This window comes from Athene cunicularia (assembly GCF_003259725.1).
Source record: "Athene cunicularia isolate RWA chromosome 1 unlocalized genomic scaffold, athCun1 chr1_part1, whole genome shotgun sequence".
NCBI lineage: Eukaryota > Metazoa > Chordata > Aves > Strigiformes > Strigidae > Athene > Athene cunicularia.
The window spans coordinates 94,598,820-94,622,347 of record NW_020799091.1 but is presented as its reverse complement, the minus strand read 5'-3'; the positions used below and the strand labels follow the sequence as shown (position 1 = coordinate 94,622,347).

The following is a 23,528-nucleotide window of genomic DNA, read 5'->3' as shown; positions in this document are numbered from 1 at the left end:
CCCCGGCCTACATGCCTAGAAGCATTTGCTGGGGCAGGTATTCTTGGAGCACTCTTATCACATGGCAAGGGAACAGTTTACAGAATGTAATGATAGATACCTGTTTCTTGTAAGACACTTGTGTCTGATGTGAAGTGGCAATCGATCAAATGCATGGGATAAAAAGCAGTCCTTGACCTCTGATTTCTGCTCCAGAACCCCCATTTGTTCTCTTTTCCCCTTTCCCAGAGGGATGTCCTGAAGTTAACCAGGGGACGGAGGGCACCTTGCTTTCTCCAGCCCACTTCACCTTCAGTTCCCTCCTGCTGGATAGGGGCTTTCATGGTCCTGGTCAAACCTCCATGCTGGCTTTTGGGATTCTCTCCTTGGTCAGGCAGGGTATGGGATTCAGGTCCTCAGCTTGAGAGTCTTCCTACCCCTCATAACCATCTTCCTTCACTCTCTTCTTAAGGACTAAGAACAGCCCTGGTGCTTTTCAGAGGCATGAAGACCTTTCAGCTGCTGTCTCTGGAGCTAGCTTCAGGGACCCTACACAGAGATGCCCTGCTTGAGCCTGGGAAGGAGGAAGAAACAGGGAGTGGGCTTTCCAGATATGCCATTATTCTCAATGTTTTTCTACTGACGTACTCTAAGCAGCAGAACGAGGGTCCCTGCAGCCCACTAGGAGGTTTCTTGCTCTCACATGTGCTCTCTGTAGCATGCCCCAGCATCAGACTCTGCCTTTTGCTGCAGGAGGAAGGCACAGATGGGTTAGGCAGAGCAGGACTGGACTCCCAGGGGCCTGATGCTCTCCCTGGGTCTGGTCAGATGCAAGTTATTTATTTTGGGGGTGGTTTGTGATCAGACCCAGACCCTTCTCCTTCCTTCTGCTCTTCCAAAGTGCCTTTGTCTGCAGGGAGGTGTCTGTGCCTCTGGGAACTGCACCAAGCAAATCAGTTTTTCTTCATGGCCTTTTGTACATCTAAAGCAGGGTATGTCTTTCAGGCTGTTCTTATTCGAGCCACTGCTCAGATTAAGGCTGGAGGAATACCTTCTGGGTGACTTGGTTGAGCCAGCCTGAAGCATGTATTGTGGTCCATGGTATCTATCCCATGCTTTCTTCTGGACTGTCCTTGCACTACAAATGGATTGTTCTGTTCAAAGCTCTTTTACCAGTCCTGTTCAAATTGCACATACATCTTTTATTTAGCTGGAAAGCTAAACATGATAAAAATACATGATTCCTAAAAATCTGACAATTCTTTTTTTCTTGAATTGTTTTTACATGTTTCATCTTTTCAGCCAGGAGATAAGTTGTACAAATAAGATAAGTTGTAAATATTTAAAATGTTGTGTATACTATGTCAGCTTCAGTCTGTCTGCTGGCTGGGTTTGGTCCCCTCAGAGCTCTCAGAAATAACAATCCCGCGATACTTGAATCTCCGAAGCTAATTCATATTTATCCTTATTAAAGTTTATTTTGCTTTGCCTGAAGGATTATATAGGCATTTTAATTCTATCCTATTTCCCAAATGGGGCGCAGGGTGACTCAGCCCCTCTGGCTTCTGTAACATCTCACTAGGAGACAGCCTGATGTCTGTGACATGATTGTAAGTTCCTTACTGCTAATTCTTAAATTCCATCTGTTTTTGTTGTTGCTGTTCTTTGGGTTTGTGTTGGGGTTTTTTTGTTTTGTGTTTTTTTTTGTTTTTTTTTTTTTTTTCTCCTGTTCCTGCTCAAGTATTTACATTTTAAGTAAAGCAGGTAACAAGTTCGCTCCTCATCATGACTGATTTCAGAACTCCATAAACAGTCACATTCCCAGATCTGTGTGAAATTATGTAGTCAGTGAATTTACCACTGACTTCATTTATACTGCAGTCAGTGAATGACTGCAGCTCTCAAAGGGCCTGGTCTACTATAATTTGCTACAAATGCAGATAAGCAACATAGGAGCTCCAGGAATACCTTTTGTGTTAGGTACCTGAAAGTCCTTCTCAGTGATGTATGAGTACCCGGTTTTAGCCTAGAGTGATGTCTGAAGGATGTCTTATTCCAGACATCTACTGTGACTCATCTACCCATGAGTTCCTTTCCCTTTGTTCCCTTTATATTTAGTGGAGAAAGATGAACACTTTGGCAACATGAGCCTGGAGTGGACATCTAAAGTACTTGGATGACACTGCTCTGGGAGTGCCTATTCTGCTCTACTGTTATTTTCTATTAACATGTATTAATTTCCTTTATACTTACCTGAGTTAAATTGCTGGTTTTCTGCTTTGCACATGAAGGCGCTGAGAGCTCTTTGAATTTTCTGCCAGTCTGCATTGTTTTATCACCGGAGTGACAAGCAGTCACTACTAATTCTTTCTTCTGTCCATTTTCTGAGGTGACATTCTTCCTAACATCAGCCTTCTTGTAAATCATTCACCTGTGTTGGTTCTGGCTTTCTCATAACAATATTTGTAACTAGATACTGCAGGGAACTTATCCTCTGGAGTTACAAGTTAGTGCTGATTTGCTGATTCCTTTCTTTCCTTTTTTTTTTTTTTTTTCTCCCTAGAAAAAGGCCTCTCTTTGCTAGGGTACCATCTGTGCAACTATAGCCTGACCAAAAATGTGTTTAAAGTGGTTGCCTACCAAAAGTCCTATGAGAAAAGCACTTCCTGTGGAGGGTGGATACCATGGATGGTGTGTCCCCGGACATACTATAAAACACAGTACCATACTGTTGAAGTCCCTGAAACCATCACTGTTACAGATTGCTGCGAAGGATATGAACAAGTTGGACTCTACTGCTCTTTAGGTAAGTTTTAGCCAGATTAATAGTTGAAATAAATGCTACACTTAAACTGAGATATGTAAAGACTTAGTTCTGGGCAATAAGTTCCTGTTCACTGAAATCAGGGATTCTGCAAAAATCTCCAGTAAACTTGGCCCAACATGGTAAGGAGTAGATGTGAAAGACTAATGCTCCTGATTCCTGCTCTTTGTCACCCCTAGTCACAAAACCACTAAAGTTTCAGGTGAGCATGAAGAACGCGCCTGCTTGCTACCCCTACAAGGGCTCATCTCTCATTCAGGCTGATATCCCTGGCCAAGTGCAATAACTCACATAGCCTTGCCTGGTGCTGTCTCTGCTCAGAGCATGCTTGCATTTACAGTAAGAGCTTTCTTCTCAAAAGTAATTCAGGATGCAGTTAGGATAACATCTCATTTGATTTGGAGCAGGGTCAGTTCCCAGGATGAAAACCCAATTTTGGTGTTAATTTAAAACAAGATGTGGCCTCAGGATGAATTGGTAGCAACTGCTTTCCAGTCAAAACTACATTAGGGCCCATTTTTTTCAGGGCTTCCTTTGTTACCTAGAGCTATGTTGGAGGTCTGGAAACTGGTGAATGTTTTTCTGGATCTGATCTGACTTCTGTGTTCTAACAAGACGCTACTCAGGAAGACTTAATCATCTTTGACTCAAAATGGAAGCTTTTTCCCCTTCCTACATCAGGACTACCAGATGTCAACAAGAAATTGCCAATTTTAGCAGAACTTGAGACGTAGATGAAAGGGATTCCTTGGGGCAAAAGAAAAAAAATTTTTTTTTTTTTTTTTAATGGATAAAGCCACATGCTTTTAAGATGAATAGGCATCTTGGATTAGCTAGGCCAGCACTGGACTGTTCCAGCATTCAGAAAAGTTCTGCAGGACATAACTTTGTCTCCTATTTTTAGTATAACATTGCATTTTCTCCATTTCCCCTTTTCAAGTTACGGTCCTGGGAATTTACATAGTCACAGCACTGCAACTGAAGATTGAAAAGGAAAGGTCCTATTGCAACCCTGGCCCTTGCTTTGGGTCATAAGACTTGTGTGACTCAGATCTATGGGAATGTCCCCGAACCTGCTCTTGCATCGGATCATATAACGTGACATGAGAGGGTATGAGCCATATATCTTCTCATGGGATCTGTCAAGAACAATGTGTACATCCTACTTTTAAGCCGCTTCAGAGCATTGGAAAATGAACCTCCAAACAATTTTTGCCAGATGTTTTCTCAACAGTTACTAGTATAATATTGTGTCTAGCAGGAAAATGCTTCTAAGAGAAAGGTGGGAACACAGAAGTGGTCATGTTGTTTTACTTGTTCTTAAAACGATTTGCTAGAGAAGAGAAACAAAAGCATAATTAGATACACATAATTCTTCATTTATTGTATCCTGCCATTGTTTGACTCTGTGGCTGTTGTGGAGTGTCAGCCAGGCAAAATTTGACCTGCAGGTTACGGTATGTCCAGGCAGTCTTGTCTGGGTGGGTGAAGGACCCACTGTTGATCATCTGTATTTTTCAAGTATCAGTTCCGCTCTGGGGAAAATATCCAGTAGATCTAATTAATGTTGAAAAGTTACTTCAGTAAGGTCTTTTTGATATACATGCACGTGCATACATGTGTGCACATTTGTATCAAATGGCAAGCCTGAGAAGCAATCGGAGAAAACTGCTTTTTAATTCTGTAGTACAAGGAAATAACTGTGTCAGCTAAATGTTGAAGAGTCACTAGCAAGTTATGGCTGTCTCTATTTTTACAAGAAATATGTGAGTGATCATGATTTTCAAGGTGTTTCAGAACCTCTGAAAATCAAGACCATCTTCTTGGGTGGAAAAAAAAAGGCATCCTGGTGACACTTTAAACTTTTTTTCCCAGTATAATTCTATGCCTTTTAAAAGCATCTCTAGGGATAATTTAGGCTTGAGAGCTGTTGATGAGCTTATTTCATCTAACATTAACAAATCTGCAAATCTCCCGTAAAGGTTAGATGCAGAATTTCCGCTCTGCCCTTGCCACATTGTTGATGGGCATGCTGTGCAGGTTTATCCATGAAATACTGTGGTCACCTTGACTCTTTTTCCTGTCAGAGTTAATTTGGGAATATTTTAAACCATAAAAGGATTTGTATGGCTTCTAGGTGATTTCTGTGTTTGCATTGTTCCGGTATCTTTGCTTTTCAGGGCATTAGTCATAAATTCTGTGAATGGTAATGCATTGTCTAGACACAGTCTTAAATAAATGATGAGGAAAGAAACTGGAACTGTTGAAATTACGGCACAGCATGCAGTTGAACTACTGTTATTTTCTTCTTGACGTTATCCATGCTGGCACGCTCTCCATCCTGCTAGGAGCGGAAAGGTCTCCATGACCTTTCACAGCAACCTGCTCCTGGCCACTCCCCAGCTTTTCTTCCTAGAAGGAAACATTTATCCCTGCCTTCGATATGGCAGGGCCTGCTTTTATTATTTCTTTACTGTTGGGAACAAATGTCTAGATCATTAGTCAAGTTGCTCTGGCAGTTCTCACTTGTTGCCCGTCAATCCATTAAGATAGTATTACACATGCACACACAAGATACTTAAACTTTTAAAAAATAAAAATCAAAAAGTATCTAAAAGTTAGGAAGTGCTAGAATTAATTCTAAAGGTAGAATTAAATAATACAACCTTTCCTTCTTCTCTTTGTGCATATGCATGCAGATTAGTACCTTAATTACGTGACCTGGTGCTGCCTTGCCCTGAGGACCACGTTTCCCTGTGGTACTCAGGGATGATGGAGCCCCTCCAAGGAGCTCCCCGGCAGAACATCATCCTGGCCTCTGCATTTGGTGGTGGTGCAGTGCTCTGCTGAGCCTCTCTCTGCATAGAGAATTATTTGTCACCTTTTAAGGTATATCCTGTGGCGATTCACAGACAGCAATTTGTCTTCACAAAGCCTGAGGAAAGGGAGGGAGGTTCTCTGTCTTTCATAGATGGGCAACTGAGCTGCAGAGAAACTGAGATCAAACCATTCTGTGTTCCCACTCCCAGACACCTAGGGTGCAGTTTAATTTTTTCTTAAATTTATTTTGATCTTGATTTTCAGAGTGCTTAGCACTGCTTTTAACAACTTGTGTGGTTGGAGTGCAGAGCCTCACATCCTTGATGATAACTGCGAGCAGTACCCCAGTTGCTAAGCAGGTCCTAGGTCTGCAGATCAGGTTCCCAGACCTGCAAAACCCACTGCTCTGAAAGGTTGTTAGGAGTTTGTTGTATGAAAGTTTCCTAGCATCTTGCAGGATTTTTTTTAGGTAGAGACAGGGTCCAATTCTCCAGGCTAGTTTCCAGCTGCTTGAATCAATGGTATGGTTACTTCTCCCGGTGACTTGCTTTTCTTCCCACCTTCCACCTTACCGCATGAGATGAAACCAGAGAGCTTCCTTATCTGCCATCTAACCCTGCTTGATCCCCAGCTAGGGAGCAAAAGAATGCATCAGCATGAGATTAAGGCTTGTTTTTAAGCACAAATGTACAAAATACCTTGAAATAAGAAGTCCCAGTTTAATCCTGGAGTTTCTTAACTTGAGGGCGTTTATTTGCAATGTTAAGTCCATGCGTTAATCAGAGTATGCTCTGTGTGTGTAATTTTCCAGAGTTTTCAGAAAACAACTGTAAAGTGGAAAAAAGTTCATTTTAGGTGTCCAGGTAGCTCCTCGGCAGGGCTGGGACCTTTCAGAGCCTGCATGCAGGTGTTGTCATGCTGAGTCTAACCAGAGCAGTGGGGAGCTGTGCTGTCCTCTCTGCATGGGCTGTTACCAGAATTCCATGGGACAGCGGTGTCACCAGGGGCATGTGGGCAGCATTTCAGCATCAGCCTGGGGTGGAAAAGTGCCAAAATGCCATACAGGTCCTCATCAGAAGCAGGTACCTCTGGCTGCCCTGCAGTTTGGGTCCCTTGTGTGTCCTCAGCATCCACAGGATTGGGATTATGGTCATTTGAGGGGACATCCCTGCCTATTCCCCATGCTGTCTGCTTATGGGCCTCCTGTCCAGGAACTGTCTTATCCCTTTTTTGACCCCACCAGCTCAAAACAGTTTTTTGAGGGCCAGCTTCTGTGTCTTCCTGTGCTGACAAACTGCAGAAGTTCACTTTCATTTGTTTGAAGAAATGTGCTTTTACCCATTTTATTGTTGTGGGCTCTGGTTAATAACCAGCTCTGCTTTCACCTTAGCCCCCCTGCCTTTGGGGTTTTGTAAACCTTGATCACACCCCCCTCAGCCTTCTTCTCTCACAGCAAAAAGTCACAGCCTTTTTAGTATTTTTTTTCTTGCAAGTTACCTCCTCCCTTCAGTTATTCACCTCATGCCTTTCCTGACTGCATTAGCCCCTGGAGGAGCTGTCATACTGGTGTCGCATCCAAGTTGTCATGGCTGCTGCTAAGCCATGCACAAGGCTGAGCCTTGGTCCTACAACAAAAGTAACACCCTCCTGTCTCCCAGCCCTGTTTCTGCATCAGGAATGACAATGAAAACGCCCTTGACCCAGACACAGTCCCCTGCTGTAATAATCCTGGGTTTTTGCAGCAAAACTTCTGGTGCTGCTGAGCCCACCTGCTGTGTAGGTCCCATAGCCCAGGAATGGATCAGGAGTTTGTAGGATCAAAAACCTGTAGGCGTGAAATGAATGGAAAAGAGAAATCTTTCCAGTTGATTAGGAAGACCAGATCTGAGCACTACGTGGAGGTATGTTTGAGAGCATGGGTGAAAGTAATGTTTATAAACCTTAGAAATATTTTCTCTTTTCATCCGGGGAAGAGTATGTGCTGGCAACGAGCCAGGACCACTGTCTGCCCTTGGCCTGGGGAGCGGTAACCTTCTGCTTTAGCTGCCCTCTCTGCAGGGCTGTCCGGCGAGGGCTGCCAACCTCCTGCGGCGGCTGGCTGGCTGATACCGAGCAGGAGCTGCCAGGCTGCAGACAACGGGCTCAGTCCTGCTCTCCTGTCCCTCTGTGTAACCTGCACCTGAGAACAGCATTGTGTCTCTGCTCTCATGTAACATCGCCAATTACCATAACTAAAGGTTAACTTTGTCTCAACAAAAGGTTCAATGAAAACTGCTGATTTCCAGCTTAGACATTACCTATTTCCTTTGATCATTATATATTTTTTGGATTAGTCATAGCTGACATCAGACAGAATTTCTGGTTTGCAGTGCTTCAGCGTCTCCACATTTAGAAACTATCCATCTATCTATCTATCTATCTATCTATCTATCTATCTATCTATCTATCTATCTATCTATCTATCCATCTATCTATCTATCTATCTATCTACCTATCTATTTATCTATCTATCTATCTATCTATCTATCTATCTATCTATCTATCTATCTTTTCATCCATCCTTCGATGATTATTAATGGAAAACTATCAATTCAAAATTTCTGTAACAGAAATGTCACGAACAAGAGAAAAATCTGAGAACATTTACACTCTTGAAATAATGTTATTTTAGGCTGCTATTTTCTCCCTATGAAAACCTCTGAACAGACGTGCTTCTAAAATAAGGAGGAGGTGTTTGCTATAAATTAAATAGCACAATTTTATGGAAACAGTTTTCTATATTTTTGTTCTCAGAAATGTTTTTGTTACTTAGCACTCAATAGATCCAGTATATTTGCCTCAAGACCTGGTATTTGTCCAATGGAGAATATGGAAACATCTGATTATCCTTGCACGTTCGATACTGAATGTCCAGAGCTTAAAAAATGCTGCAACTCATCCAAAGGATCAGTCTGTGTGGATCCAATGCCAGAGGGTATGTTACTGATAAATTCAAGACTGCTTCTAATAGAAATACGCTTAATTTTTCCTTCTGAGGGTAGGACTGGGCAGGAAAGCCGTTACCATAGCTCTTCATAAAACAAATACGGGAATCTTCTTGGTATCAATTCCAGGATATTTGGCTTCAGTACTCGCACCCGTGAGCACTGAACAGTGTGTGGGTGCTGCGGGTCCAGTGGACCTTCCTTGGCTTCTTCTCCTTCGCTGGTGCCTCTGTCTGTGGCATGTAATGAGCAAGGCTATAGCTGATGGCTGTGATGTGGGCCCTTTATGTTTGCCAAGTTAAAGCTTGCTTGGGTTTCTCAGAGCCTTCCTGTAACTCTGTTGCTTTCTATAGCATCAGACCTCAGATGACTTGGCTGTTTTATTTTGTATGCTTCAGGAAGAACGTTCTGGTACAACGTGACAGTGCTTGTGAAAATGGATTTTAATGAATTAATCAGAGTGGATTCCCACTTTCTGAATCATTCACGCCTTTTGCACTCCATGGTATGTACAAACACGAATACTCCTGTGTGTTGCTCGTTGTGCCCACGTTTCTGTTACTCAGTAACCACCGCTTGCTTCATAGTCCCCTCTGCTGGGCATAACCTTGCCAGCCAGTTGCTCCCCCTTGGTTCTGCCAGATCATTTTTTCTGGCCCTAATTTATTCTTAATTACTGAATGTCAGCTGAATCCTCAAGCAGCTGAAGTAACATTGATTTATCAGCTTCTTTAGTAAATTTTTCAGGTCACTTCCAAGGGCAATTTAAATACATAATGGAATATAGGGTTTTTTCCTGCTTAAGTGATACTTGTGCCAGCTCTGCCTTAGTTCAGTTTTGGGTCCAGATTTCAAGAGCTGCAAGGCGTGATGTTTTCTGAGAAGGAGTTTTGAATTAAACCTTTCAAGAGACAAACCTGATCTATGGTGCTGGGACCTACACAGCAGGTGGACTCAGCAGCACCAGAAGTTTTGCTGCAAAAACCCAGGATTATTACGGCAGGGGACTGTGTCTGGGTCAAGGGCGTTTTCATTGTCATTCTTGATGCAGAAACAGGGCTGGGAGACAGGAGGGTGTTACTTTTGTTGTAGGACCAAGGCTCAGCCTTGTGCACGGCTTAGCAGCAGCCATGGCAACTCTGCATGCACAGCCACGTGACAGCAGCACGGTGTGCCTCTCCCCATCCCTGACAAGGCAGGTACAAATAATCTGAGGCAACCAAGAAAAACACAGCCCTAGCAGAGGTGTGAGACACACTTCCCAAAAGGATGGTCTGCAGGAAGAACCGGGCTCCAAACTAAAGCCATACTCTCTCTGTCTTCTCAGTGGTATTTAGGAAATGGATTGATGTACTAGGACAAAGACCCTCCAGGCCATAAATCCAAAGCATTTCCCTAGTACATATACCATGCCATGGAGAAAACCAGCCTTGCATGTGGCCTTTAAAAGGTACCCAAGGGTGTAGGTCCCTATTTCCCTCCATTTTTATTTCTACTCCTCCCCAGCTTCCATCTGGGAGTGGGCAAGTAACAAAGGAAACCCTTCTTCCATCATCAGCTAGCACTGATGGGCAGGAGAACAGAAATGGTAGCAGTAGCATGGGGATATTGCATGAGTGTATTTCTTCCTCCTACCTGAATTCCCCCTACTCATATCCCAAAAAAGCAAGAAACCCCGGTCCTGTTACTGTGCAGTAAGGAGTAGAGGCCAAGGATCTGCCAAGACGTTTATATCTTTGTCTAAAGCAAGCTATGGCAAATTCAGACACTCAAGAATTAGGAAATATAAAATAAAGCTTTGCAATAAGCTGCTACTCAGAGGCATGTCTTCCAGGCCCTGTCCGCTCCACTGACTCGTAATGCTCAGCCCACCACCATGTCCCTCCTTTCATTTCTGACTCACCGTTGCAATGACTTGGTCAGTCCTAGGGTCACTCTGTGACTTTTAGTCCCAGCCTTCTTCCTCAGTCCATTGCTTTTCTTGTTTTTCTTCTTTTTCTTTCTATTTCCTTTGCTAACAGTCTCTTTAGTTGCTTAAAGTAAAAAGTGTCGGACCACTGATGAACTGTAAAAGCATCTCTAATGTATATTCTGTCTATTGAGATTTTGGTGTTTAAGCATTACAAGTCAAAGAGACCTTTCCCCTATCTTCCTGGTTTGCATCCTCCTGCCTAAGCATTTGAGATCTGATGTGCAGCTCCACATTCCCCTTAGCTTGGCATTACTATACCGTAACTCTGTTGTGAAATGTAAAAATAAGAACTCACCTTGCATAAATACAGACCTGAATGTTGCCACTTTGCCATGGTTTCTGAATTGGTGCTTTCTACACTCAGATTATGATGATAATCATTGCATGAGTTATGTCTCATTGGTGTACAGCTGTGCTGAGAAAGGAACGAGATACTGAAGTGTTTGTTCTCCTATTTTTCAGATTACTGGTGCATTACAGCCCTTGAATGCCTCTGTGCACCATATCCAGAGTAATGGTGCAGAAGTATATTCTGGGACAGTGGCCTCTCAGGTTCTTGTTGGACTGCATCAGCCAGCTCCGCTAGTGGAGGTTTCTTCGTCCCTGAAGGACATTGTGAAACGCGTGTATGAAGTGATTGACACAGAAGTGCAAGGTTATTATAATCCCGTTACGGGGGAAGCTTTTTTAGGGGAATTCATCCCTCTTCACTTGGGATTTTATCTATATGACTACCAGTTTGCTTTCAGAAATAGCATAGTGGTTCTTGTAAACTTTGCAGATATGGCCCTAACCTTTCCGTTATAGGATGGAGACGGTTGCAGTTGATATTTTGAAGTGAATAGTTGGGGGGGGGAATACTCCTGATTCCTCAGTTAAATTTATTTTCTCCTAATAGCATAGCCTATGAAAAATGCAGATGAAAAAGCAAAGGTGTCCATATTTGTAGCACAGTCATTAGTTGTATTAAACAGGCTGTTAAAAAAAGTGTTTTCTTGGGCAGCAGAGATGCTCATATTTATAGTGTGTTACTTACTATAGCGTATTACTGCCTACTTTTTTAATGTTAGGAAAGTATTTAAATATATTAAGTTTCAATTATTTTAATCTACTTATTACTGTGTGGTTATCTGAATACTTTCACTCCTGAAATGCCTCCATAAGTACTGTTGTCATCACTTCTTATTCCATGTTTACTTTTGAAAGCTCAGTGCAACTTTCAGTGAAATCACTGGGTAGATCTCTTCCTTTTGCTGCTGACATCTCTTAGGTTTGGATAACATCCTGCAACTGTAAGCAGGAGCTGCCACTAACTGACCTCTTATTCCAAAGAACTGGAGTAAAAAGTGATAGGGTTATAACTGTTTCGGGGAAGGGCAGAATTCTGATTTCACTGCACCCATATACATCCAGAATTGCTTCATCAGTTACTGCAGATTTGCAGTGAATCTATCATATCCAGAGCCTGGTCTACACACATTGCAGACCAATCTTGATGCTGCTTTCAGTATCTGTTCAAGATGTGTTCCTCTTCTTAGATGTCAACGAATGTTCCTATGCTGAATTCAATGCTTGTCCAGAGAAAATCACCTGTGTAAATTTAGAGGGTTATTACAGCTGCGATCCTCAGCACGAACACGCAGATATCATCCCTCACCTGCCGAGTCAAAAAAAGGAAGGTAAGAAATGTAGGACTCACCTTGGGAAATACTGAGAATGTTTCTGCAGGACTCTGTGGTTTATTGCAAAGATTTCTGGAGCACACAGAGCCCCTTCTCCTCCTGTTGGTAGAGGATGCCACAGAAGCCAGCTGTTAGCTATTTCTGAGTGAAATGCAGTGTGTTTATTTCACAATACCTGGCTGTTTCTCCTATCTTGCCCTTAACTGTCCTCATTCCCCTGACAAACCCTCTAGCTTTAGACCCTGGCTGCTTCTCAGAGCAAGTCATTCACTGTCAGTACACCTTGCCAGCCTTCTGGGAAAATACAATTTATGACAATATCGGTACACAAAGCATCCTTCCCACTTTGACTGCGTGACTGCAGCCAGGGCTCAGTGGTTGTATAATCCCACCCTGAGCTGCTGCACTGTCACTCTGCTGGAGGCAGCCGGAGTTTGGCAGTGGGTGAAATAATACTTTGAGGTACCAGTTCAGCAAAATATAGAGGCATGTACTTATAGCCCACAGACATCAATGGGCCTGCTAATAGGCTTTAAGTTAATGAGATAAAGAAGTGCTTGCAGATTCAATGCTTTAGTTAGAAAACAATATTACAATCCTTTAATCTCAAACATTCAGATAATGTATTACTTTATGCTTTTGTGATACGATAATACGTTTATTTTAATTTCTATTTCTATTACTTCTATTGCTGCTTTTCAGCTGTGGAAAACATGAACAGTATTATTTTGGATTTGCTTTGTTAGGAATACTTTAACTCTTTGATAATACTATTTTTACCCTAGGCATGGCAGCATCTACTCCAAGTTCAGCATTAGATCCTGTTAACACTAGCAATAGCTCTCCATCTATAAGTAATTCAAGTCTCTTGACCATAACTAAAGACACCGGGTGCTGTAAGTAACCTTGGATTTGAATGAATACTGTCTTGTTTTTAATTCAGCTACTCTTTGATCCCTTTTTCCTGGGGCTGCTTGAGTTACAAGAGGGTGTTCACAGAAGCTGATAATAGTTTTGGAGTGAATCTCCACCTATGGAAATGGAAAGAGAGAGGCCTTCCCAATGGGACATTCAGATCAGGGACTGGTGTGCTGTGAAGTGGCCACTGGAGAAGCTCTGCTGTCATCCCCATGGCTACAGAAGGGAACTGGCCTTCTGGAAGTGGAGGTGGATGCACTGGGCTTCTTGAGCCACTTGTGCCTGGTGTGTCATTCAAGTGCCGGTCCCATCACAGGGTTTGTGTGGGATAATCCCCCAGCATGCAAAGGATGCCAGTGAGAGCTGTGTGAGGCCAGCATCACTTAAATCTCCCTGGACCCAGCTCACTGCATATCCCAGGTTTTTCCTGGAACAAGGTATGGAAGGATCTGCTACTGACCATAGGAGCTTCTCCTGGCCACAGCCACTGGCATACAGGCCTCTTGCTTTTGAGTCCATGAAGATGTTGGTGGGGGACATGAATCAGGGAGGTTGGCCACAGCTACCCTACACTGGAGTTAGTTAGCCTTTGTGAACACTCTCTCTTCTATATATTATAGCTGTCTGTGGGACTGTGATGGGAACAAACCCCAGTAGCTTTTTCTTCAAAGTGACTTCAGCCCTTTCAGGAAAGAGTTATCACCATCCTTTTAACAACATCCTGTCTTCTTGTGGGTGGAAATAGCTTGAAGTAGTTCTTCGCCTAGTTCAGAGTGACAGGCTGGATAGTCTTGATCTTCATCCACATCTTGATCTTCAGCTTCTGATCCAAGCTGAAGCTAGAGGAATTAAACTGAAGCCCCTCTAGTGCAGCGGTGGTATGGCTTTGGGGGTGTTTGGCAGCCACCTGGCTCAGAGTCCTGGAAACAGTTGTGTCCTATTGAAACAATTTAAGAAAACTCTTTTTCTCAGGCTAACCATTATGATGAAGGAACTGAAGTTGTGGCAGCAGCATGCCATGGTCTCTAGGTTGCTGTGGGATGTTTATCTCACCTGACCCCAGCTGTCTACAGGAGAGGTGTCTAGTCTGGGCTAGAACCCTAGTTAGTGGAGACAGACAGGCCCTGCTGCAGGGAAACCTACTCCTCCTTCAAGGAGAGGTATCATCTCTGAAGGGCCCTGTCTTTTCCCATTGACATGACAATGATTGCACTGAATGAGAGTGGCGTAAATAGGTGAAATGCTGCCTGCCACTCTGCCCCCAGCCTCTATAAATTGGAGTCTGTGGCATTTGTCCAGGCATAAATCAAGGCAGCCTTTGCCTGAGGAGGTGCATTTTGATGATTAGGTGACAAGAGGCAAAACTTATGGAGAGTACACAGATTCACTATTCCAAACTTATTCCTGTTGCTTGAACCTGTAGCTCACTGGCTGATTATTAGTGTTACTAGAGAGTCAACACAAATATGTATAGTAAAAGTAAATAAAAAGAATAAGGACACAACTAATCACTCTAGTGGAATGGTTCATGGATGATGGGACTTGCTAGTGTGAGAGGGACAGATTATCTCCTGGCATAATTTAAAGAGGAGCTTCCCCTATTGATCGTTAAAGTGCTTGTCTATAATAGATTTATACTAGCACAATGCTTAAAAGATGAAATGTTTCTTTTTCTATGATGACTCTTCCTGGGACTGCAATAGATCCCTCTGCAGTTAGAAACCACCAAATCTTCAGCGTTACCAGCAACAGTTTTGAAATGTCCTGGCATGTCACTTCTACTCTGAACCATACTTTCCAAGTGCAAGTGTTCAAGGGCAAAGAGATTGTACAAAACCTGAAGACAAAGGAAATGAAAATGGACGTGTCGCAGCTGGAAGCAGGGGTGATGTATTCAGTAGAGATCAGGTATGAAACCTGTGGAAAAACCAGCATCTCCCGCCAAAATGTAAAAACAGGTAAATAGCCACTTTAAAATATATATATATACATTCTTTCTCCTTCTCTCTTTTTTTCTCTCTCTTCATTCACTTGTGGTTCAGCAATGATCCATTTGGTCCTCCCAGAACTCCATTTCCCATCTCCTTCAGCACATTTTCTCTCCTCTACCCCAGCATTTATGCAACCCAGACTATCAGGCAGCAGAGCTCTGGCCTTAGTTGATAAAGCAGTGCCAGAGCTGACTCATTTTTTTTTTTTTTTTTTTGGTGCCTGGCACTGCATTCTGCTGCCACCCATCTCCCATCAGGCCCCATTTTTCTTGATTGATGACTGTGGCCAGTGAGAAATCCGGTCAACTTGTTTGTCAAGGGCTCAGCTAAGATAAGAAAGGTGCCCAGAGGAAGACAAGATTCAGCTGAATATTTGTGAATGACAGGATTAAAGGGAGTAAAAAGGGCTGTGTAAGAAAGCTTGCAGAATACCTGCACAGTTTTGTTCGATTAACTAGTGATGATAGATCCCTGAGACCCTAGGGTGTTGAACAAACATAATTTTGCTTTTCCATTCTCTGTAAATTATTTCCTAAGCCTTCATGCAAATAAAAAAAAAATCTCTCCCCATTTTCTTTGAAAAGTAGGCAGTGAACTATTTAATACTGGCCACAGTGAGAATGCTGCTGTTTATGTTTATCCATAAAAGCCTTCCCTTTGATCAGACAAGGGATGACTCCAGTTTGGGTCAGAAGGAAATTACTCCCTTTGTAGAAGGAAAGTAGGAAGTCTAGTGGTTACAGCAACAGGGGGCTGAATTTCAGAGTATGAAGTTGGAGACCTCAAGAAAAATAAAAGTTTTTCCAAAGATCAGTCCAAAGAGTAACAGCTTCAGATTGCTTATACAGGTTAAAGTGGTTATAGATTCCTTGGCTCTTGGTTTTGGTTCACATGCTCTGTACATTATCTGTCAGGGCTTACCAGACAGAGAAGTTGCATGCACTGCTTTTTGTTATTTTCAGTTTAAGAATATATTTATTATCTATGCTCTCAAGATCAGGAAAAAAAAATATTTGTGACTGGTGGACTAGAGATGAGCTCACAGGTAATTCAACCCTGGGTGTAATTCAAATGCAGGAGCTGTGTTGGGTCAGGTCCACAAGGATATGTGTATAACCACTTGTCATGCAGCTGTAATTAGGTATCTAAATATCTTTATGGGCCTGATGTAAGTGCATCTCTTCAACGTATAGGAAGCTTGTAACAGAATATCAACTTTATTTTCTTGGTTTAATAACAATTCTTTCAAACTTCTCCCCCACCTTCTTCCTCCATCATCTGAAGTTTTGGTCTGGGTACATCAGTTTTGATTGAATCTTTTACTCTTCTGCTTTGTGAATATTTTAATATTGTGTCCTACAGAGGCCAAGGTATTTGGTGTTACTATGAGGATTCTCAACTACAATTTCACTGATGATTTCCATAATGTCAGCAGTTCAGCATATGAAGAATTTTCAAGACTGTTGCTTGAACAGGTAATGCTAGAATATCTGTGGGTGATTTTTTTTTTTTTTTTCAATTTAGAATTTATTTAATGTAATAGAGGATTTTATGTCTAACTGAAATATCCCTTGAAAATCATCATACTGTTTCCTGTGACCTTTCTTTATAATTAAAAAAAAATTCAACTGACTAGACAGTTTAAGCTCTTGGCCTTATTAGCAATGGAACCAATGAGAATTTTCCCCTATAGAAGAGTAAAGGAATTAAAAATGCAGGCATGCAACAGGAACTCTTTTCCTTGGATCTTTGGCTTGGCAATAAACTCACACTGAACTGAGTTGAGGCTTTTTAATGAATTATTGAAATGACATTGCTGGCATTCATTTCAGTGCTTCCCTCTCAATAAATGCCTGACTGCTCTCAAAGGTCTTTCTTCTTTAAGGAAAAGTTATGGGGTCGTGTTTTCTTCTCCAGCCCCATTCATTGCATGCACACATGTAGTCACTGTCCAAGCTCAGGTGTAATCAGCCATAAACAAAACTTGTGTCATGAAGTCTATTACCAACTCAGCTTCCCAAACAGGAGGGACATTTCAGATGCAGCAATGTCTGACAGTTTTGCTGTAGAGAACAGGGCCCATAGAGAGGAACTGGGAACTCCATCCAAAACAAGGCTTTCTCAGAACAAAGGGTGACTCATAAACACATGTGAATATAAATACGAGGAAAAAGCCAATAATGGACCTACATTTTCAAAGGCAGCACAGAAGAGGTGTTTGCTCATGAAAAATTATAAGTTGAACCTCCTGACATGGTTTTATTTCCCATAGCTGCAAGTCGTTCGCTTTTGTTGTGGATTTTTGTAAGTGAATCTTCTCTGAGACTAATGCAGACCTAATTGGCATCATGGGGTTGGGAAGGAAAAGGAGTGTTGCCCATCTGTGTTCCTTCTGCCTCCTTGGGTATTTGGGAGCACAACATCCCCCTGTCACATCCTTTCTCCCCTCTTTTTTTGCTTCCCCACCCTGATGTGAGCTTAGACCAGTTAAACAGCTTGTTTGTAGGAATTTATGGAGCAAACTCTGGACTAAATGGGAACAAAGCTGTGTTGATTTATGGTGCTGCATTGTGTGCTCAAAGGCATGCTTTGAGGTGTAGGTAGGAACAAAAGGCTCTTGCAAGGGAGATGCCTTCTAGAGATGTAAGGTAAAACTACCAATTCCTGCACAGCTCAAATATTGACGGCAGTATGCCAGCTTTAACGCTCAGAGTAACACCATTTGTTCAAGTGATGTGTCTACTTATGGTTTGGTAATCATCTATGATGTAATTGTGATATTGCGTTGAAGCTGGGCTGTCTCAAACACATTTTCTTGGAGTGACCCACCCCCATTTTTCTTGTCTCTCATCCTGAGATTTCTTTGTCATTGGACTTGGCTGCAAGCTGGACTTGGGCTGGTGAGTTTCAAGTACTCCCTGAGGGCTAAAGCTATGTCCGTACTGGAAAATGAAACATTCCCTGAACCATTCTCTGGCACTAACAGCAACTGGCACAAACCAGCCTGCATCTGTACAGTTGTGTCTTCCAAAGTATGTTGGTCACATTCAGATAGCCTGTTGGGACTGGCCCCTGGCCAAAGCTAAGTGTCGAACTCTGCCTGGGTACTGCATGGGGGACTGCTAGCTGGTAGCAGTCAAAATCAAGCCAGAGTCTGCTCCAGCAACAGTGGAGATGACCAGGTTCCAAAGTCTGAGAGTGCAGAGGAGAATACATAGGAGGTTTGGGGCAAAAAGCTTACGTGACATACAGAGCTAACATCAAGGGTCTGATCCATGCAGACTTAGTGGGCCAGTTCAGCTATGATGCAGGCAAACAGGGGCAGAAGGAATTCTGCTCGAGCCAAAATGAAATTTGGTTTGTGAGACCAGTAGTCAGATAGGTACCATTTTTGAGGGTACCTAGGTGCACAAAGGAGACTCATACTTCTCTGTGCCTCAATAATATCTGAATAGTAAGATTTCTGAAACACTTTGAAACTTTTATTTTTCCAACATTTTCTATGTTGTACATATATAAATCTTTAAAATGGTGCCACCACAGTTCAGTTTTAAAAGGAGCTATTCCTGTTAATTGTTGATGTTTCTCTCCCTTTGCTCAGCTTGAAAATTCATTTCCACCCAACATTTCTGCTTTATACAAATCTGGGAAGCTGAAAGTGCAGACTGAATCCCTGCAAGCTGGAAGCATCATTGTGAGGCTCAGAATCACTGTACAGGATCCTGAGTTCCCAGTCGATGCCTCCACATTTGCCCCAGTGCTTTCTTACATGCACAATGGCTCTGTGCTTTTGGTGGATCAGCAAAACACTGCAGTAGAAGGTAATTTTTATTATTTTTTTTTTCAAGCATGAAAACAGGGTTTGTATTTTGATCACGCACAATATCACCAACATTATTCATGAAAAGTACTTTACAGAGAGACGAAGTTTATGGTTTGCTGGAGGGAAAACCATGATGTGTAAAATCATCCATGGACATTTATCCATAAATCCCAAAGTGATCAGATGAAGGATCACTGTCTCTCCCTGGGTACCTGTAGGCACTGCTTCCCTTCACAGTGTTTAAGGACAAGTGGATTCCTTGGTTTCCCTATTATTTTTCCTCACCTCTCCTCTTTGTGAGAAGTTGGAAGTTTGCCATATCTTCCTCACCCTGAATTGCAGATAGGATTACTGTGGAATATTTGTAGCCTTTAGATACACATGCCCTATACGGAGTTTTGTGCTTCAAGACTGTGGGGCTGTATTTAGGCCAGGGTTTAAGAAAATAAATCTAACATCTTCACTATAGAAATCCAGCCAGAGTAATTCCCAAATGTCCTCTCAGTGAATAGGACTACAGAAACATGCGTGGAATTTATGTTAAACTAGGCCTTTTTTTGATCTTCAGTAATCACCATTTTTATCTTCAAAGGCTAAGTTCTGGCTTCAGGTTTCCCAGCTGGCAGAGCCACAGAGTTCAAAAAGTTTCCAAAGCCAAAAGAATGAGTAATTCTTCTCTCTCAGTGTATTGAGCCCTTAAAAGCTTATGTACTGAGATGAGGGAAAACTCCCTTTGGGGTTGTAAAGCATATGGATGTTAAGGAGAACAGGACAAGAAAAAAACAGGAGACAAATTGCACCTGAAGCCTACAAATATCACAGTGGTAGCAGATACCGAGTTGCAAGATTCTGAAGTGTGCCAAAATGTTTTACAAGTGTTATTGATCCTAGGAGCAAAAGAGTGGGGAGGAAGAAGGCAATAGCTCTGGACTGTTAGTTTAATTGCAGAAAACCAGGTGGCTTCCAGTAGCACCACGCTCAGCCAGGAGCCCAGCCAACTCCTCCACTCCTCCTTAGGGGTTGAGAAAAGGCATCTATTTCTCAGCTCTGTCCAAACAAGCACTGGTTTGACATATATTTCTTAAAGTCAAATGTGAAAAATAAGGCAAAGGAGTACAGCATATGAAGGAAAGATTTGTATAATGGGCTGTTTTGCTTCCCGACCCCCGAGATCCCTGGGACATGTCCTTTGACAGTAAGCCAGCGGAGCAATGCCACCTGGATCACTGTGAAGCCTGGCCACCAAAAGGCTATCTGCTTGTTTTGCTGAAAGTGGCAGAGCAGGAAATTCAACTTTGAAACAGTAAGGATGAGAAGTCAGAAGGGATAGCACAACTGAAGGGAGCAGAACAATTGCATCTCTCTTTGAAGACTCATAAATTATTATGTTTACTGCCATGATGAACAGAGACACTAAAATGTCTGTCAGTAGTGTGAGGCATGGTAAGAAAAGAGAAAGGGATGTGTGCCGCTGAGTCAGGCCTGAGATCCATCTAGCACTGTATTATCTCCTCAGTAGCAGTCAGGAGCCAGTTCCTGGAGAAGTGTTAGAATACAGCAAGTGTAGATGATGCCTCTCACTGATACTTTCTTAGCCACCGCTTGTTTTCAGCTCCAGAACTCACTGAATCCAAAGTGATTTCTTTGGCTTTCCCATGTTCCCCATGAAGTCATGCAGACCTTTAGCATCTGCACCATCATTAGGCAAGGAATTTCACAGATTTTTACCCACTGCATGTACATCTCACGGGTATAATGGGTAATCAGAGTGAACACAAAGGTGTTTTTTTATAATTTTTGGAGTAGGACTGTTGTCTGAAGTGTGTGTGTAGGGAAGGCAGTTGCCAAACATGAAATGCCAGAGAGATGCCAAGAGTGCAGAAAGAGAGCCCAGAGCACACCTTGGCTGAGATGTCATGGTTATAGAGGAAAAAAGTGCAGTGTGTGTGTGTGTATGTATGTGCATGAGTGATGTACTAGTTCCTGTGAGCACGGAGAAGAGAACATACCTGTTTTGGCCTGATGAGTGATTGAATGTGTCCATCAGAGGTGAAGAAATTTGCATAAAAAGCCATGCTGAGTGATGAGAAAGGAAACCCTCAGAGACAATGGAGCCAGTGAATGTAAGTTATTTGCCAATTAGCACAGGAGCATCTCTTGGTGTTTGAAACCATCAAGAGCCACAATCACAGCATAGCGAGGCACTAATGAGAGCGCTTTCATTGCTGGTGCTTTAGTCAATCCTGTATCCCCTCTAAGTGGCTCAGGCTATAACATAATAGGCAGATGTTGGCCACAGGCACTTGAAATTGTCTAATGGAAACAGTCACGGATAAAACAATTATCTAATGATGAAGAAAGCAAAAGTAATTTAATTGTTAGCTGGAAGAAAGTAAAAGGGGAAGACTGCAAGCAGAAAGATGAATGCATGTATGTACATGCACACACCCGTTCTGCACTTTCTGTTTCTAGAATGTGACTTTGTTTCAGAGAAATAATCACAGTGATTAATCTCTGCATGTTTGCAGAACAAGCACTAATGCTAATGTATTTTTCAAAACAATTTTATAGCTGCTGATCAGATTATTTGTCCCAAGACACAGTTTTCAGGCTGATCTTCTGCTCTCCCTCACTTACGGTCCTGAGGCAGTGAAGGTGTATGCACAAGGGATTTACTGAGATTATTAATGTCCAAAGCATAAACTTGGCCAAGAAGGCTCCAGAGAGACCTGACAGTGGCCTTCCACTACTTAAAGGGGGCTACAGGAAAGATGGGGAAGGACTCTATCAGGGAGTGTAGTGATGAGGGGTAATGGTTTTAAACTGACAGAGGGTAGATTTAGATTAGATATAAGAAAGTGACTCTTTACTGTGAGGGAGGTGAGACACTGGCACAGGCTGCCCAGAGAAGCTGTGGCTGCCCCCTCCCTGGCAGTGTTCAAGGCCAGGTTGGACGGGGCTTGGAGCAACATGGTCTGGTGGAAGATGTCCCTGCCCATGGCAGGGAGTTGAAGATAGATGATCTTTAAGGTTCCAACCCAAACCATTCTATGACTCTATGATTCTATGTTTGCTGAAACAGTGTATGAATGGTAATATAAGGCTCTAGATCTAAATCCTTCAAGAGTGAAGAGACTCGGCAGCAAAACAGATCTACAACTCCATGAAAGAAGCATCTCTAACTGATTCAGAGCAGCTGAGATGATAAGATATAAGGAACACCCTTAGAGTGTATTCATGCATTAATGAACCAGGATTTTTTTTCTGAGACTACCAGAAAGATGTGACCTAGTTTGAAAGTAGTACCTTTTGAGAAGAAATCTGTCATAAAATGAGTTTTTTGCCCTTAGCACTTCTGCTGTTAAGAACTGAAGAGTGCTTCTCATGGGAGTTACTTGCATTTACCTTTTATTTGAAGCAGAAGATTATTTGGATTAAGACTCTATTTAATATTCTATCTACTGTTAGCTAGTGGTAACAGATCTATTCATTATCTGATGTATCTGGAGATTCTGTACACAGAACTTGGTATAATGTATGCTTTTGATATAGCTAAAGTGCAAGCCTACGATATTTTTTTCACTTCAACTGTTTATTTCTAAAAAAAAAAAAAAATTATTAAAGAATTCTTTACCTGAAGAAAATATTTTTCAGAGTACAAGGACAAAGATTGATTTTTATTTGAGATAATAACAACACAGATAGCGTTCTGCATCACTCAGAGCTTGGCTGTCAGTCAAATGACAAAAATCAGTTAAATGATTAAAAAGGAAGAACACATTAATAAGTTCAAAAACTGAAGAAAGGACTACTTTATGATTATTTCTAGCTTAGTGCAGCCAGAAGGGAGGCTGACTGATGTTCTGGTTTTGGTCTTATAGACTGGGATGAATGTGCTTCTTACACCGAGAATGACTGCTCTGTGTTTGCAGAGTGTATCAATTTGATGGGGTCATACCTGTGCAGATGCAAGACAACCATGGATACTAATCCATCCCGACCTGGAAGAAACTGTGAGGGTGAGCAAGACTGGCATGTAGTTTCCCTTTGCCATGAAAGGTTGGAATAAGTTGTGTTTTTTTACTTCTGTTTTTACTGCAACCGTTTATATAGCACACAGCATGTATATAGATGCACCTTTGCGGTCTCTGGCTGAAGGAGTATACATGGTCTGTCTTTGAACATGAAGGTGAACCTTATATATATTTTCAGATTAAATCTCCTTGAGATCCTCCTTGATTAGCCTAATAACTGACTGCTGAGCAACATGAAGTGTACTTTTTCCTCTTTTGGCATGTCTGCAACTAATTTTCTCCCACTGGCCTACCAACCAGACAGGGAGACCCAGGAATCAAATCTGCTTCTTTGTGTACACACAAACCAGATTCAACACCATAAAAATCACGTATGCTACACTGTGTTAATGAAATATCCAAGACCTGTTTCTGTAACACGCTTATGCATGGCTGAGTGGTCTCAGTCCCATTTTCAGGTCAGACCCTGGTGCCTCCTCATCCAGTTGGAGGTCCCATTTC

At 42.3% G+C, this 23,528-nt stretch overlaps 1 protein-coding gene across 1 annotated transcript in view; it reads left to right on the top strand.

The window, feature by feature from the left end:
• Positions 1-23,528, top strand: part of UMODL1 (uromodulin like 1) — a 52,096-nt gene that overhangs the window by 2,343 nt on the left and 26,225 nt on the right. The window contains exons 2-11 of the mRNA XM_026859248.1: positions 2,543-2,785; positions 8,436-8,597; positions 9,006-9,112; positions 11,042-11,234; positions 12,118-12,258; positions 13,047-13,157; positions 14,883-15,137; positions 16,533-16,645; positions 18,772-18,991; positions 22,875-23,012. Coding sequence (XP_026715049.1) covers positions 2,668-2,785; positions 8,436-8,597; positions 9,006-9,112; positions 11,042-11,234; positions 12,118-12,258; positions 13,047-13,157; positions 14,883-15,137; positions 16,533-16,645; positions 18,772-18,991; positions 22,875-23,012 — 1,558 coding nt within the window. The 5' untranslated portion in view covers positions 2,543-2,667. The remainder of the gene's footprint in view (positions 1-2,542; positions 2,786-8,435; positions 8,598-9,005; positions 9,113-11,041; positions 11,235-12,117; positions 12,259-13,046; positions 13,158-14,882; positions 15,138-16,532; positions 16,646-18,771; positions 18,992-22,874; positions 23,013-23,528) is intronic.